The 17,066-nt window shown below is 37.8% G+C and overlaps 1 protein-coding gene and 1 pseudogene across 2 annotated transcripts in view; one reads left to right on the forward strand and one right to left on the reverse strand.

Annotated features, from left to right (window-relative positions):
- DLC1 (DLC1 Rho GTPase activating protein) overlaps positions 1-17,066 on the reverse strand; it is a 432,547-nt gene that overhangs the window by 301,316 nt on the left and 114,165 nt on the right. For both annotated transcript variants that reach the window (XM_062213382.1, XM_062213381.1), the window contains exon 4: positions 14,693-14,830. In XM_062213382.1, coding sequence (XP_062069366.1) covers positions 14,693-14,830 — 138 coding nt within the window. The remainder of the gene's footprint in view (positions 1-14,692; positions 14,831-17,066) is intronic.
- On the forward strand, positions 4,528-5,855 carry LOC133774987 (cysteine and histidine-rich domain-containing protein 1-like; annotated as a pseudogene).

Here is a 17,066-nt window from a genome sequence, read left to right on the forward strand (position 1 = left end):
ATACATCAGCAGCAGAAAATGGATAAAGCAATCTTCAGTAAACAGGAAACAACTAGAGCTGATTTCATGAACATCAAATGATTTTCCTTGAAAGGAATCAAAACCAGGAAGTCACCTGGGTGACATCAAGTTGTTAACAGTAGAAAGCCCGGAGTGCCAGGGGCCTGTGTTGCAGTGTAGCAGGGTAAGCCTCTGCCTGTGATACCTGCATCCCATATGAGTGTTGATTTCAGTTTCAGTTTCTCCACATCCCATCAAGCTCTCTGCTAATGTGCCTGGGAAAGCAGCAGAAGATGGCCCAAGTGCTCTGGTCCCTGCTGCACACATGGGAGACTGGGAGGGAGTTTCAGGCTCCTGGCTTCAGCCTGGCTCAGCCCCTGCTGTTGCAGCCATTTGGAGAGTGAACCAGCAGATGAAAGCCCTCTCTCTCTCTCTCTCTGTCTCTATCTCTATCTCTATCTCTCTCTCTGTCTCTATCTCTATCTCTCTCTCTGTCTCTATCTCTTTCTTTCTATTTCAAATAAATAAAATAATTTTTTTAAGAAGACCAGAGACTCACCACAAAGCAGCAGCACAACACCAACCTAAAGAGTATAAATTATCAATTTTTTTCTAAAAAGACCTGCATATAAAACATTCACTACTCAGAACAGTCATGAATTTACATATTTACAAGTGAAGGTGTGGTAGGACACCATGAGGTTAAGGAATAGTGTCCTTCCGTAGAGATTTTTGTAGTGTGTGATTTTCAGGATATTCAAATGGTTGGTTGATATTTTCCATTTTCTCTCTCTCTCTCTTTTTTTTTTTTAGTTAGAAATCTGTTATGTGGTAGACGCAGCTCAAAACTGTAATCAAGAAGACCTTCTTTGTAAACTCAGTCTAACTGGTATTGAATACGCACATAGACTTCCTGGTTAAACATTTCAACTGTCTTTAAGAAACGAGCACAGAGACCATCAAATGCCAGGGACAGAATTAATTATTGGTCTGTTAGCATGAGAGCAGGAAAATATGGGAACATATTGCATGTGTAATTAGAGCTTTGAGACAACTGGGTTTGAAATGAAGAAAGTGAGGACTCTGTGCAAAGGGCTTACCGGTTATTATTACTGCTCAGTGCTATGAATTATGCTCTTGGTTGCTGTGATGTGGGATGCTGTTGGCTTGCCATTTTATATTGCCCAGAAATAACTGGAAGTCTTTATTTCTTTTGGATGAAAATAGGAGCTGGCTTTAAGAAGTCACAACAGTGCATGGAAAAACTAAATTTTTCTCATTGTAATGATGATAACATGTAAAGTACTATTCATATGACTGCATCTTAGGTTGTAGATGTTTTTCCGTATTGTTTCTTGTGCTAATGCCATCTAGGCAATTCTAACTGTGCCATCGTTCACATGTGTTCCCATTTTCCTTGGTTTTAGGAATTCTATTCCAGACACCTAATTGACCAGATTCTTAAACACAAAGGAGAAAAACATGTTTGCCAACTCCAAAAATTATTGAGGTGTTACATGTTCTTAATTTAGTATTAAGGGCTGGTATATTTGAATACAAGTCATATGTAATAAAATGAAACTTCTAAATTCAAAGTGAAAGGATGTGTATATCAAGGTCATTGTGGAGATAGAATAACCCGTCCTAAACAGGACAGTCATGAGTTAATGTGTAAATAGATTGAAAACAGATGTCAGTATCTTAAAACACAAGAAATGAAAGGATTTTGGATTTATTTTAAATATAAAAGCAAGTGGTTGTGGAAAATGTTTCTATTTTTCAAGAACCGAAGTTAATGAATGACATACTTTCTATTTCAAAATTCAGAATAAGCAAACAGAATCATCTTTTTTTTTTTTTAAATTGTGGAATTCTAAGAAATTTCATTATAATAATCATTAAGTGATGTCCTTTTTAGAAAATTTCTTTCCAATTCCCTGGTGATTCAGCTTTTCCTTTGAAAAAGCTATAAATTTTGCCTTTTCTTTCTCATAAACAAGGGCCTTGGTGAACAGAGGCAAATAGTTTTTTAAAATCCACATACTTTAATATTATTGCTTAGCTATGTCAAAATAAAATTGGCACATTCAAAGCATTACAATAAAAGGCATTTTTCAAAGACCATTACATTTTTTGAATTTGTTAACTGTAAACTATACTAAATCATTCTTTTGATGTTTCAGAAGAAGTTGACTGAACTTTCCTTAAAAATTCTGTGTGTCATTTTTCCCCCTTACTATATTGACTATTTTCTTGGGATATGAAAATTAGTAATATTTGTGACATTTTCAATATGATTTAAGGGATCTGGCATTGTGGCACGGTGGGGTAAGCCACAGCTTGGGATGCCAACCTCCCACACTGGAGTGCCCTCCAATCTCTGCAATCAAGTCCTAGCAGCTTTGCTTCTGATCCAGTTCCCTGCTAATCTGCTAGGAAGACAGTGGAAGTTGGCCCAATTGCTTGGGGCTCCTGCCACCTACTTAGGAGGCCCAGATAGAGTTCTTAGCTCCTGGCTTTGGCCTGGCCCAGCCCTAGCCATTGTGACCATTTGGAGATCTCTGTCTCTGTTTCTGGGTCTCTGTCTCTCTCTGTCACTCTATCTTTCAAATAAATAAAATCTTTTAAAAAATACTATTTAAATTCTTGTCAATTTTATATATTTCCTTGGATTTTCCCTCCAAATTTCAGAGAAAAAGACTGTTTACAGTTCCTATTTGCAAAAAAAGACAATGCTTTATCCCTATGTTGTTTTCAATGCTATTTATGTAAAATATATTAAATAATAACTCAGTAAAAGAAAATATAGCTATTACTAAATTTTTGCATATGAATTGGATTTTAAATGATACTTTAAATTAGGTGATTTGGACTCAAGACTCCACATGCTTTTTTCTGCTTTAACCTTCACCATTAATCTATCAAAAGCACGATGACTTCAGCTTCACAGTCATACCATGAGGGGCTGCGTTTAGACACAGAAACTGGGTTACACTGAAACTATTATGGGGAATTCCTGGTGATTTTTCTTTGCTATCTTGGATCAGTTTTATTTTTATTGACATGCAGCATAATCAGAACAACCGCAAATGATGTTGTATACTTGAGTAGCAGAATCAGCTCTGCTATAAGTGACAAGTGAACTACAGGCTCACTGATCACAGAGGGAACTGTGTGACACGCTCCATTAGGAAATACACCCAAATAAAGTAATTCCCATCAATGCTCCTGAAGTGTCTTTTTATTTGGAGCAAAGATATCAGCATGTTCAATACAAAGTCCTTCACCAGCTAACTAATTGAGCCATAAAAACACTAAATGTAGCATTTCTTTACGGTTTTGTCGCAGTCTTTTGAGAATTTGGTGGAGCTGTTGACAGTCTTCCCAGAAATGTGCAAAAACACACATAACTTAAATGTGTAAATGTGACAGGTATACGTAATTTATAATAAAAGTTTCAGAGGTTTCAGGGACCTTTCTAAATCTGTCCATGAACTCCTGGGGAAGTATTCTTTTTCCAGTTTTTTGGGCAAATTCATCATGGAGCAAGGTTATGTGATCAGTCAGCATGTCTATGAGAATCTCAATAAATAACTGTAAACAAAACAATATTTTCTTTGCTTTATAATTTTAACTTTAAGCAGTCAGAAAAGCCCATGAGAATATTTCACACATGGAAAGCCAAGACACTCTGGAAAACAAAAAATGACCTAAATGAAAGATCTCTGCGAGTGAGATCCCAGTGGAAAGCACAGGTCATCAAAGAAGGAGGTACCTTTCTCTGAAGGGAGGAGAGAACTTCCACTTTGACTATGACCTTGTCCAAATATGATCAGAGTCGTGAACTCAAAAGGCTTCCATAGCCTCGGCAACTCATGACAAGAGCCTAGGGTGATTACTGACACCATAAACAAGAGTGTCAATTTGTTAAGTCACTGTGCACTTACTCCTCATGTAGGATCTCCGTCCTTAATGTGCTGTACATTGTGATTTAATGCTATAACTAGTACTCAAACAGTATTTTTCACTTTGTGTTTCTGTGTGGGTGCAAACTGTTGAAATCTTTATTTAATGTATACTAAATTGATCTTCTGTATATAAAGAGAATTGAAAATGAATCTTGATGTGAATGGAATGGGAGAGGGAGCAGGTGAGGGGAGGGTTGGCAGGTGGGAGGGAAGTTATGGGGGTGGGGAAGCCATTGTAATCCATAAGCTGTACTTTGGAAATTTATATTAATTAAATAAAAGTTAAAAAAAAAAAAACTTTAAGCAGCCAAACATGGAGGTCCTTTTTCCGAAGTAACAATTAACAGGTTGATTATTGTTTGTAAATGCTGCCCGCTATACTCTGTTCTACCTTATAAGCTTTCTCCTCTAATATTCTCTCTCAGATCCTTCCAAAGCTCCAGTCTCCTAACCCTTATGCAGACACTACCACACAAATCTCTCTTTATGTTTTCTATGTTTATACTCTGCAATATACTTCTGCAATATTTTAAATATAATTTATCATGGACTTGGAAACGCACCCTCTTGCGGTTCCTGGTGTTTGGGCTTCACCTGGAGCGCCGAGCAAAGAAAATGGCTCTGCTGTGCTACAACCGGGGCTGCGGCCAGCGCTTCGATCCTGAGAATAACTCCAATGCCTTGTAGGCTGTACAAAAGGTAGGCATAATAATGAGAAGCCGCCTGAACCAGTCAAGCCTGAAGTGAAGACTACAGAAAAGAAAGAACTATCTGAATTGAAACCCAAATTTCAGGAGCATATCATTCAAGCCCCTAAACCGGTAGAAACAATAAAAAGGCCAAGTCCAGATGAACCAATGACAAATTTGGAATTAAAAATATCTGCCTCCCTAAAACAACCACTTGATAAACTTAAACTGTCATCAGGGATTGAAGAAGAGAAGAAAGAAGACAATGATGAAATTAAGATTGGAACCTCATGTAAAAATGGAGGGTCTTCAAAGACATACCAGGGTCAAGAGAGTCTAGAAGAAGTCTGTGTATATCATTCTGGAGTACCTATTTTTCATGAAGGGATGAAATACTGGAGCTGTTGTAGAAGAAAAACCTCTGACTTTAATACATTCTTAGCCCAGGAGGGCTGTATGACAGGAAAACACTTGTGGACTAAAAAGGATGATGGTAAAAAAGTTGTTCCATGTAGACACGACTGGCATCAGACTGGAGGTGAAGTCACCATTTCAGTATATGCTAAAAATTCACTTCCAGAACTTAGTCGAGTAGAAGCAAATAGTACATTGTTAAATGTTCACATTGTATTTGAAAGAGAGAAGGAATTTCATCAAAATGTGAAATTATGGGGTGTGATTGATGTAAAACGAAGTTATGTAACTGACTGCAACAAAGATTGAAATCACCATGAGAAAAGCTGAACCTATGCAGTGGGCAAGCCTTGAACTGCCTACGACCAAAAAGCCTGAAAAACAGAAAGATATTTCAGATTGAATGAGGGGATGGGGACAAACCTATTGCCTGTTTCAGAATTCTTAATGTGGTGAAGTGGTGGCTTGCTGGTGTAATCTGTTGCTGTTGTTGTTGTTGTATCTTGGCATTTCAGGGTCAGCGTTAGATTCTTAAAAGCCAAAGTCAGTCTGTCTTTTTGTGCCTCCCATTTTCCTTTCCAGTTACATAAGACTGATTATTCATTTCTTATACTGATAGAACTGTAGTTGTGTCCTATACTTGAAGCTAGAGTATAGATCATAAACATATTTGCAGTATTTCTTTGTGTAATATTTCATTAAGCTGAGAAGTATAATGAACTTTTCTCACTTCTGTTGTCCCATAATTAGTAAAGCAAGACAAAATGTCAAAATTTTAATTAGTTTTTTCCATAGATTTCTGTTCCTATAATACTTGAATATCCTTACAGAAGAGATAAGGCTGGCATTATTAAATATATATATATATATATAATTTATCATGAATAATAATTATGTGGCTACATAAGGATTAAAATTACTAATTTGGTGTCATTAAAACTTTAACTATGTAGTTAAAGATTGTTTGTAAAGCTATGTAAATATTTGGATATGCATAACATCACAGAACATATATGTAAATAAATAGACATACATGCACATATATATGACCTATATATATACACATACACACACAAATGCACATGACACACATATACAGACACATTTATAAAGTATGTGGCAAATGGTTGGTTTAGAAATTGAAGTTGAATGTATATAACCTACACCATGCTCTGATGAGCCAGCCTCTGTCCTTTAATGTTCAGCAAAGCTGTTCTTTGTGCACTTTCAGTATTAAAACATTAGTTAAACAATGATCCTTGCTTATTGGCTCTTCCACTTTTCATAGTTTCCATTACAAGTGATCAATTATGGTCCAAAAATGCTAAATGGAAAATTTAAGAAATGAACAATTCATAGGTTTTGAATTACATGCTGTTGTGAGGGTTACATAAACACAAGTCCTGTGATACTCTTACAGTTTTCCTGATAACCGACACAGCTGATAAGTGACTGATGGGTGGGTAGAACATATGGCAGGGATATGCTGGACAAAGGGATGATTCATCTCTTGGGCACACAGAGTGGGAAGGCACAAAACTTCATCAGCTATCAGAATGGATTCCCAGTAATATATGGAGAAGGTCAACAGTAGCCTAGCACCAAGTCACGGTGCCCATGCCCTTCACCTCATTTCATCTTCTCACATAGGTGCTGTATCATTTTATATCGTCACCAGAAGAAGAGTGAGTGTAATCCAACAATATATTTTGATAGAAAGTGAGAGAGAGAGAGAGAGAGAGAGAGAGAGAGAGAGAGAGAAACCTTACCAGAGAGGCCAAGAGAGTGAGAGAGACCAAATCCATGTAACTTACTACAGTATTGTGTATTGTTACAATTCTTTTTTTTTTTTTGACAGGCAGAGTGGACAGTGAGAGAAAGAGACAGAATTATTCTTTTCTATTATTATTTGCTGTTGTTAGCTCTTTTTTTTATTTGACAGAGTTATACAGTGAAAGAGAGAGACAGAGAGAAAGGTCTTCCTTCCATTGGTTCACCCCTCAAATGGTCACTATGGCTGGAGGCATGCCGATCCAAAGCCAGGAGCCAGGTGCTTCCTCCTGGTCTCCCATGCGGGTGCAGGGCCCAAGGACTCGGGCCATCCTTCACTGCCTTCCCAGGTCACAGCAGAGAGCTGGACTGGAAGAGGGGCAACCCGGACTAGAACCTGGTGCATATGGGATGCCGGCGCTGCAGTCGGAGGATTAACCAAGTGAGCCAAGGTGCTGGCCCTAGCTGTTGTTAACTCTTATTGTGCCTAATTTGGAAATTAAGCTTTATCAAAGTTATGTATGTATAGGAAAAAACATAACACAGGATCAAATATTGTCTACAATCTCAGGTATTATCTGGGAGTTTTGCAACATATCTCGCAAAGATAGAGGGGAACCACTGTATTTTGTTTATGGTATAAAGACATCTCAAAACAACTCATTTCAGTTCTGAGCAAGTGGTTAGCCTGGGAATCTCTCTGTAAAGCAATGTTAGCAGCACTGAAGACGTGGGTACCCATCCTTTTCTAGGGCAACTTGAGTTAGCCGTTCTGAATCCCGGTTTTCTCATTTATGAATATAGATTAGAATAGCTTCTACCTCAAAGGCTGGGGTTAGGATTCAAAGAAGTATATCTTACACATACAGAATAGTACTGCCATGTAGTGTGAACTCCACAAATGTTTGTCCTTTCTGTTCCTGATATTATTATTACATGGGCAAAACATATTTTTCTCTGTAATTATTACTTGGCTAAAATTTATAGAACTTCTATAAAGTTTCAAAAGACCACTGCCAGGGTCTCTGATTTGACTAAGTTTAGACACAGGGTCATAGAAACATTGTGAGTGGCAATTTACAGTTCTTAAGAGCGCAATGACTAAGAAGTTGGTAATTTCAAGAACAATGTAGATTAGCTCATATCTCGTTGAGTGAAAAAAAAAAGTAAGATACTGCTTTTAAATGTCTTACACTTTAATAACACTCAGGAAATAATCACCTAAAATCTAAATTATTACACAATGCTATTACCTCACTGTTTCTCAACTTTGAAACATTTTTTTTTTTAAGGAGGACAATGCTGTTGACCAGTGAGTATCAGAAAAAAATCAGTGTTTGCTTCTGTCATGTCAAGTGAGAATATAAATTAACTGTATGTAAGTACTTCTCGAGTGGACTGCAGTAGAAATAACTGTTTTGGAAGTTTTGTTGAGAGATGTTTCTTCTTCAACAACAGCTCAGACCGACCACGGAATTTTTGGAATCATCAGTAAAAGCAGCTAACACATCAAATCGATTGTGGTATCCTAACCTTTTCTTTCTAAAAGTCATCTAGAGATGATCACAGCCCCACAGACACGAAGCTTTATTTTGGCAACCTCTTGTAGCCTTCGAGCAGGATTTGTTCTGAAAGCAGCAGCTATCTTGGGCTGCACGTCACTTCTCCTGGCCTTAGGTCCAGACCTTCCATGAGAGTCTTCCCTCATCTATCTCATCTCTGTGTTAGTAGTAATGCCTGAAGGACCAGGGATGTATTCAATGTGTGGAACTGGAGTTATTATTGCTATCTTAAACTGGAATAGGACATATCTTTTTTTTTTTTTTAACCCTGTAGCAACTACACATATTGAAGATTAATCATGCTATCTTTGATGTCTCTAATAAAAGGGTTATTTTGCAACTTTACTGTATAGCACATTCAGATACAAATGCCAATATATCCCCAAATTCCTTTTGGAATTATACTCAAAGCCGTTATGTCTAGTGTGGTCCCAACTTGCCCGATGACTGTGGGACTCATCATCGTTATTAGAATTCTCCATTTAAAAGGAAAGAGGAGCTTCTGTGGTGGGGGTAGGGTTTGGAGTGTAGACTAAATTAAAACCATATCATTTACACTCTTACAATACTCTTGGTTAGTGTACACAAAATGCTAGACTGTCCTTGTGCCTCCAGTGGTATGTTTTACAAACAAAATATTAGTTTCCTTGTTATCTGGGGCTTTGTCTCTTTCTTTATAACTGTGATTAATGATTATGAAATCAACATATCTACCCATAAATATTTTCAGGAAAAATAGTAACAAAAAACCCCTGAGGTTTGAGAGTCAACTTTAAAATCTTTCATGTAACAAGCCTTTATTCATTAAGCTAGAACAATTCAAACCATGGAAGACAACAAAGATAGATTTTTTTTTCCTGTTTTAAATGTATTTTTTTTAATTTGAAAGGCAGAGTGACCATACTTCCATCTGCTGGCTCGCTCTTCAAGAACATGCTGAGGCCAGGAGTCAAGAACTCTGCCCAGGGCTCCCACTTGGGTGACAGGAACCCACGCACTTGGACCATCATCTGCTGCCTCCCAGGTGCGTGAGCAGGAAGCCGGCTCAGAAGCAGAGTCAGGACTCGTCCCCAGGCACTCGTCAGGCCATTGTTCTACAGTGGATCCAAGTACTTTACAGATAATTGTGTAACTGCTCATGGGTTCTTTGCAGAAGATGTTCATATAAAAGGCAATAGAAGATTGTTTCAAAACAGAATTTGAGGGGGAAATTGATGAAATTCCTTTTATAAAGCAATAGGGCTCTTTCTATTCTAGTGTGTTTTTAGGATAGTACAAGAGCTGCCAAGTTTTTCAGGTAGGTTACAGGAGCCTAATTATTTCAGCCATTGCTGCTGCCTGCCAGAGTCTGCATGGGCTACAAGCTGGAGTCAGAAGACAGAGGCAGAAATCAAACCCAAGTCCTACAGTGTAGGATATGAGCATCATAATCACTAGGCTAAATGCTCATTCTGGACAGCCTACCTTTTAATTTTTGTCTATTTCTGTGAAATAAATCTCAGGAATTAATTTTGATGCAGAATTTTCAGTATGACATATACATAGAATTAATGAACAATCCAGAATACTCATTGTTCCATTCTAACAATAAATATAAAAGAAATCCCATTGAAAAACAGACTCTTAGAAATCCAGACACCTTACACATAACACCTCCTCCTCTATATTTATGGTAGTTCTTAATCATTTTAAATAAATTTCATAGCAGCAAGTCCAGTGTAACTTTAAATAATTCTGAAATGGAAGTAAGAATTCTATAAAAACAAGGCAATGGAACAGAAGGCTAGTTTATTATAGCTTGATGTTAGAAGTGGATATTCTTAGAATTTCATATTTCTACCTAATGTTAAATATGAAATTTTAGTTTATGGTAAAAAGAATGCCTCTTGTATGACACCAATTTTCTTTTTTCTTTTTAGTCTTTTTTTTTTTTTTTGACAGGCAGAGATAGACAGTGAGAGAAAGAGAGACAGAGAGAAAGGTCTTCCTTCCATTGGTTCACCCCCCAAATGGCCATCATGGCCGGCGCTGTGCTGATCTGAAGCCAGGAGCCAGGTGCTTCTTCCTGGTCTCCCATGCGGGTGCAGGTCCCAAGCACTTGGGCCATCCTCCACTGCCTTCCTGGGCCACAGCAGAGAGCTGGACTGGAAGAGGAGCAACCAGGACAGAATTGGCGCCCCAACCGGGACTAGAACCTGGGGTTCCGGTGCCGCAGGCTGAGGATTAGCTTAGTGAGCCACAGCGCTGGCCTGATACTAATTTTCTTTTACTCTTTTCATAAAGTAGCCAGACGTACATTACACATCATCTATTACCCAAGCTCAAGAATGGAGGGAAGTACATGTTTAATCTCTCATAAAACAGATAAAGTTCTTCTATCTTATATTCCAACCATAAAACTGATTCATGGCCCAACAGTTATTTTCAAACTGTAGTAAAAAGGGGGTAACATGAAGAAATTGTGACACTATTAACAATAGCAACAATAAATGCACAAACACAAATTAAAACAATACTTTTCCTAAAAAATAAAGCCTATTTTTAAAAGCTATTCTTATTACTAGTCATTTTATTTAAGAAACTTCTTCAGAGTCAGTTGTCTTTGAAGTGGAGTGTCTCTTTCTGGACACTTTCCATGGCCTACAGGGAAATTCAGTAAACGACGCAGTTCAATAGCTTGGCAGAACTGCGTAACTCTGCTTCACTCTGTATAACTCTTGGCTTTGGCCAAGATTGTTATGTAAATTCTGATGGTCTCGAAGTGGAATGTTGCATCTGAGGGCTGAGTCAACTGCATGATGAGTCTTATTGCAAACTGAATGATGACTTGTGGTATGACTGTAAAGCTATGATTTTGCTCCCAAATAACAAGTCACACCAGAGCAGCTGAAGGTGATTCATATCCAGTTTTCTGCAGTAAATTTTCAGTAAATATTTGATTTGGGATACATGAAAACATTTTTTTTTTCTGTCCAAGAATTGGTGCAAGGATTTATAAGTTGTGACTGTGGGGTGAATTGTTTGGTTCACTGGTATGGCACAACATGAAAAATGTGAACAAAGAATCATCAGAAAATACCCTAGTGGATGAAAGCCCTAGCAAAATGCATTTGCTTATACTTCTTATCACAAAACTTTACTGAGCATGGCTACCCAAAGGAGATGTATATTGTGTATCTCTACTGACCACATTTATAAACATGGGTATTGAAGAAAGACTAAGGAACTACACACATAATTGTACATGATAACCAATCATGAAACAATTACACACTGAAACATGTATGTTCCAAGGAAGAAAATATGGATATCGCTCCTGATTATAGTAAAGTAAAAGATAAACATGGAACAAATACCAAGGTGAAAAGAATGGCTCTGTAAAGTGAATGTAAAATAAACACTTTTAATAAGTGAGCCTCTGAAATCAGCATATGAAAGTTATCTTACCTATCTTACCATGTGTTTATAGTAGCTCAACTGACAATAGCTAAGATACAGAATCAACACAGATGTCCATCAGCTGATGACTGGATGAAGAAAATGTGGTGTGTATATATATATATACATATATACACACACATGTATATATACATATATATATACATATACATATATATATATACACTCATATACTATGGAATACTACTTAGCAATAGAAAAGAATGAAATGCTGTCTTTTACAACAAAATAGATGCAATTGGAGACCATTATGCTTAGTGAAATGTCAGTCCAAAAAGGACAAATATCATGCTTTCTCTGATTTGTGGTAGCTAATACATAGAGTACTAAAAAAAATGTAATGTATATGAGTAAAATTGACATCTTTTTTTATTTGACAGGTAGAGTTATAGACAGTGAGACAGACAGAGAAAGACAGAGAGAAAGGTCTTCCTTCTGTTGGTTTACCCCCAAAATGGCCGCCATGGCCGGTGCTGTGCCAATCCAAAGCCAGGAGCCAGGTGCTGCTTCTTCCTGGTCTCCCATGCAGGTGCAGGGGCCCAAGCACTTGGACCATCCTCCACTGCCTTCCTGGGCCACAGCAGAGAGCTGGACTGGAAGAGGAGCAACCAGGACTATAATCAGCACCCATATGGGATGCCGGCACCACAGGCGGAGGATTAACCAAGTGAGCCACGGCGCCAGTCCCAAAATTGACATCTTGAGATATTATTATTGTTTATAGCCCTCATCTATACTCCTAAGGGGCAGTAATTTTGCTACTTACTACTTATTGAATTATGTATTTAGTGGAGGATTAAGCTTGTGATTAAAGTAAATTGAAAGTATGTCATCACAAAAATTAAAAGAAAAATAAGGAAGGAGGTGGGAGGGTGGGAAGTATCATTTTTTTTTTTTTTTAATTTTTTGACAGGCAGAGTGGACAGTGAGAGAGAGAGAGACAGAGAGAAAGGTCTTCCTTTTGCCATTGGTTCACCCTCCAATGGCTGCCGCGGCTGGCGCACTGCGCTGATCCGAAGCCAGGAGCCAGGTGCTTCTCCTGGTCTCCTATGGGGTGCAGGGCCCAAGGACTTGGGCCAGCCTTCACTGCCTTCCCGGGCCACAGCGGAGAGCTGGACTGGAAGAGGGGCAACCGGGATAGAATCTGGCGCCCCAACCGGGACTAGAACCCGGTGTGCTGGTGCCGCAGGCAGAGGATTAGCCTATTGAGCCGTGGCACCGGCCATCATTGGGTTTTTAAAACTGCACATATGATATGAAATTTGCTTCCTTGCATAACTAAACCACCACCACCAACAACAAAGTGAGCCCCATACCTGTCCCCAGTGTTACAAAAGCCAATGCTGTAAATGATTCTCAAAGCTTTCAAATTAAAGTGGACTGGGGGGAGGGTCGAGTTAAAAACATCTGGTCCCTTAATCAGGAGGTGGTTAGATAACCAAGTTTCATGTTTTAAATTTTGCATTTCAACCTTTTTTCTCCATTATGAGAAAGAAGAGCCTGTTGGCATACGTTATTGTTATTGCTGTCCCTGCTTTTTTTGGTGACATGTATTATCTTGTTTATTTCTTCTGTTCCCCATATACACAGCACTGCCACGGCCCATAAAGCAGGTCATGGCAGCTTACTGTTTACATGCCTGCCCTCCTGGGCTCAAAGGCAAACTGCTTAAAGACACAATATGCTTATTCCTCTTTTCTTTTTCTTTTACCATAGTGTGTGACATGTAGTAAATGTTCAATAAATGTTTATTCCATCCAAAATGATCTAGGTATAAATAACAGAATTCCTAATTTCTACATAAATATTCAAGTCTGGTATATCTGCAATTAAACGTTGTGTTTTTATTCTTCTTGAAATTGTAGCAAATCTACCATGCTTTAAATTCAGAGTATTCTTTTTTGAGTCTTATTTTAGACTTGCCTTTCATTTTAAAGGCAGGCAAATAAGCAATCCAAACCTGTCTCCCTGTGTTAAGCTAACATGGGCATTTAAAAAAATAATACTGCACTATGATTTTCACTAAACTAGGAAAGGTTATTTTGGAAATGCTAGGACTTTAGATATTTGAAGTAGTAATTACTTCCTCCATAAATGTTACCTTTTAGAGTCAAATACTATTTTTCTGTTGCAGTTCAACTTTTTGCTTAAAGGAAAATGTCTTTGATTCACAATTCACCACACTGTGTTATATTCAGTGTGGTAATTCTCCCTTTCATTCATTTCAACAGCATTGTAATGTCTATGAAGCATCATAATAATGATGACAGCAGCTTGTCTTCATTCAATACTTGCTCTCCAGTGGGCATTTCACTAAGCACTTTATATGTACTGTGTCATTTAACACCCACAGACAAAAATTTATGATGTAGGTAATTTTGTATCTCTATCTCTTTGTCTATCCTTCCTTCTCTTTCTCTCTCATTTATATCTACCAACCCATCTTTGTTTCTGTTATCTATCTTTATAATAACATATCTCTGAAGTTTCAAGAGATAATTTTCCACTCAGTAAACAGTGTGGTCAACATAATTGTGTAGAAAGGCCCTCTCCAGATTTTGCCTTCTTGGTTGTTTAAAACTTTGAGTATTCAGTAACAACATGGCATTAGGGTGTTTTGCATAATTTTGGACCCATGAGCTGTTTGGGTGAAGCATTTGTGTGATTTATAAAACAAACCAACAACCCATTTGTAGGTCTGTTCTTTGTTAAACAGCCGGCACTGCAGCTCCAAGGATGTGTGTTCTGCAGTCAATGGATATGATGTCACCTCTTACCTGATGGTCACGACACTTGCATGTTCAGACTGAATGTTACATTCACAACTTACCGTCTTGGGTTTGGTTCCAGAATTGGCCACGGGGATGGAAGATGGCAGGTCAGTGCACTCAGTGTTGGAAGACAGGTTTTCTGGTGTCTGAATTATTGAAATAGTATCTGTTCCACTTTCAGATCCTGATTCCAGATCCTGTGAACATGAAATGCAGTGATATGAAAGGCGTGTGAATGCTCTTTCCCTCTCTTTCTCACTTCTCCCTTTACCCTTCCCTTTCCTGTCACTGCCAACGTATACTGACAAACTGATGTTGACATGTCACTCAAAGTACGTGGAATAACAATGCAAGAAGTAGCACCCCACTTTGGTAACTGAACACGTTAGTCTGAGATAGACAAGCCATTGGTGGTGACTAGCCACAGCACTGCAGTGATGGTTAGCAGGTGGGGGCCGCAGACACCCCTTACTGACTTTGTGATCTTGAGTAGCTCAGTTAACACCCCTTGCACAAAAACAGACTGCCCAGACAGCCTCACCAGCATCACTGCTGGAGTCAATGACAACACTCTCCTATTCTCCTCCCCTTGGTCTCTACTAAGTTCTCATCAGATCTCCAGAGTGACACCTAACACAGTGGACTAGAATCTCTTAGCTAGAGACTCTTCTATCTAATGAACCATACACTCACTGTTTAAGGACAGAAATTATGCTTTGTAATGGGTGATTCAATTCCTTCCTTCTCTCTTCTTTTTTTCAGTTTTGAGGCAACATATTTTAAATTTTCATTACAGTAAAAGGCTTAATATTACACTGAATAAGAAGTTTAAGAAGCAAAGAGCAAAAAGATCCTAGTTTAGTGGAAATATAGACAATAGCCATAAATAATAACTGAATGATAAAATGACCATTTCATCCATGTACAGTAAATTTTAAAGTAATTACAGATCATTAAAACTATAATAGTATAACATTGTTAATCACTGGTTTTATAAAGGTATAAAATAAAGTTTTATAAAACCATATTCACAGCAATATTAATACATACAGATATTTCTTTTTTCTTTCTTCCTTTTTATATTTGTTCATTTTTTAAATGTTGTCTCCCATACATAAGGGAGAACACACAGTATTGGTCCTTCTGTGTCTAGCCTATTTCCCTCAACATGGTATCCTCTAGTTGATTCCATTTTGCTGCAAGTGGTAGAATTTAATTTTTTTTAGCTGAATAATATTTCAATGTTTATATATACTACATTGTTTGTCCATTCATCTGATGATGAACACCTTGGTTGATTTCAAGTTTTGGCTATTGTGAACAGTGCTGCTATGAATATGGTGGTGCAGGTACACTTTGATACAGTGTGTTCAAGTCTTTTGGGTATATATATCCAGTAGTGGGATTGCTGGATCATATGGCAAATCTATTTCTAGTTTTTAAAGAAATCTCCACATTGTTTTCCACAATGGCTTCACTAATTCACATTCCTACCAACAGTGTGTAAGTGTTCTCGTTAGTCCATATTCTTACTAGCATTTGTTATTCTCTGGGGTTTTGATTTTAGTCATTCTGACAGCGCTGAGGTGATATCTCATTGTGGTTTTGATTTGCATTTCCCTGCTGGGTGGTAATGTTGAGTATTTTTTCATATATTTGTTGGCCATTTATATTTCTTCTTTTGAGATGTACTAAAATCCTTGCCCATTTCTCAACTTGATTGGTTTCATCGAGTTTTAGTTGTTGATATATTTGGGATATCAATCCTTTGTCAGCTAGGTGGCTTACAAATATTTTTTCCATTCTGTTGGATGTCTCTTCACTCCATTTATTGTTTCCTTTGCCCTGCGAAAGCTTCTGAGTTTGATATAGTCCCACTTATTTAATTTTTCTTTTGTTGCCTGTGCTCTGGGGGTCTTATCCAAGAAGTCATTCCCTACACCAATGTCTTGAGTGTTTCTTCTATGTTTTCTTCCAGCAACTTCATAGTCTCAGGTCTTAAATTTAAGCCTTTGATCCATCTTGAATTGATTTTTGCATGTGGTGAGTGATATGGATCTAATTTCATTGTTCTACACATATAAATCCAGTTTTGCCAGCATCATTTTTTTGAAGAAACTATCCTTACTCCACTGTATGGTCTGAGCACTTTTGCCAAAAGTCAGTTGACTATATGTATGTGGGTTAATTTCTGGGCTCTCTATTCTGTTCCACTGATCTATGTATTGGTTTTTATGCCAATACCATGCTGTTTTATTTACTATGGCTTTGTAATATGCTTCAAAGTCAGATATTGTGATGCCTTCACCTTGTTTTTTCTTGTTCAGGGTCACTTTGGCTATTCTCAACTTTTGTGATTCTATATGAATTTTAGTATTGCTTTTCTAGTGCTGTCAAGAATTTCATTGGTATTTTGATAGAGCTTGCATTGAA

Source organism: Lepus europaeus, chromosome 16, assembly GCF_033115175.1.
Source record: "Lepus europaeus isolate LE1 chromosome 16, mLepTim1.pri, whole genome shotgun sequence".
NCBI classification, from domain to species: domain Eukaryota; kingdom Metazoa; phylum Chordata; class Mammalia; order Lagomorpha; family Leporidae; genus Lepus; species Lepus europaeus.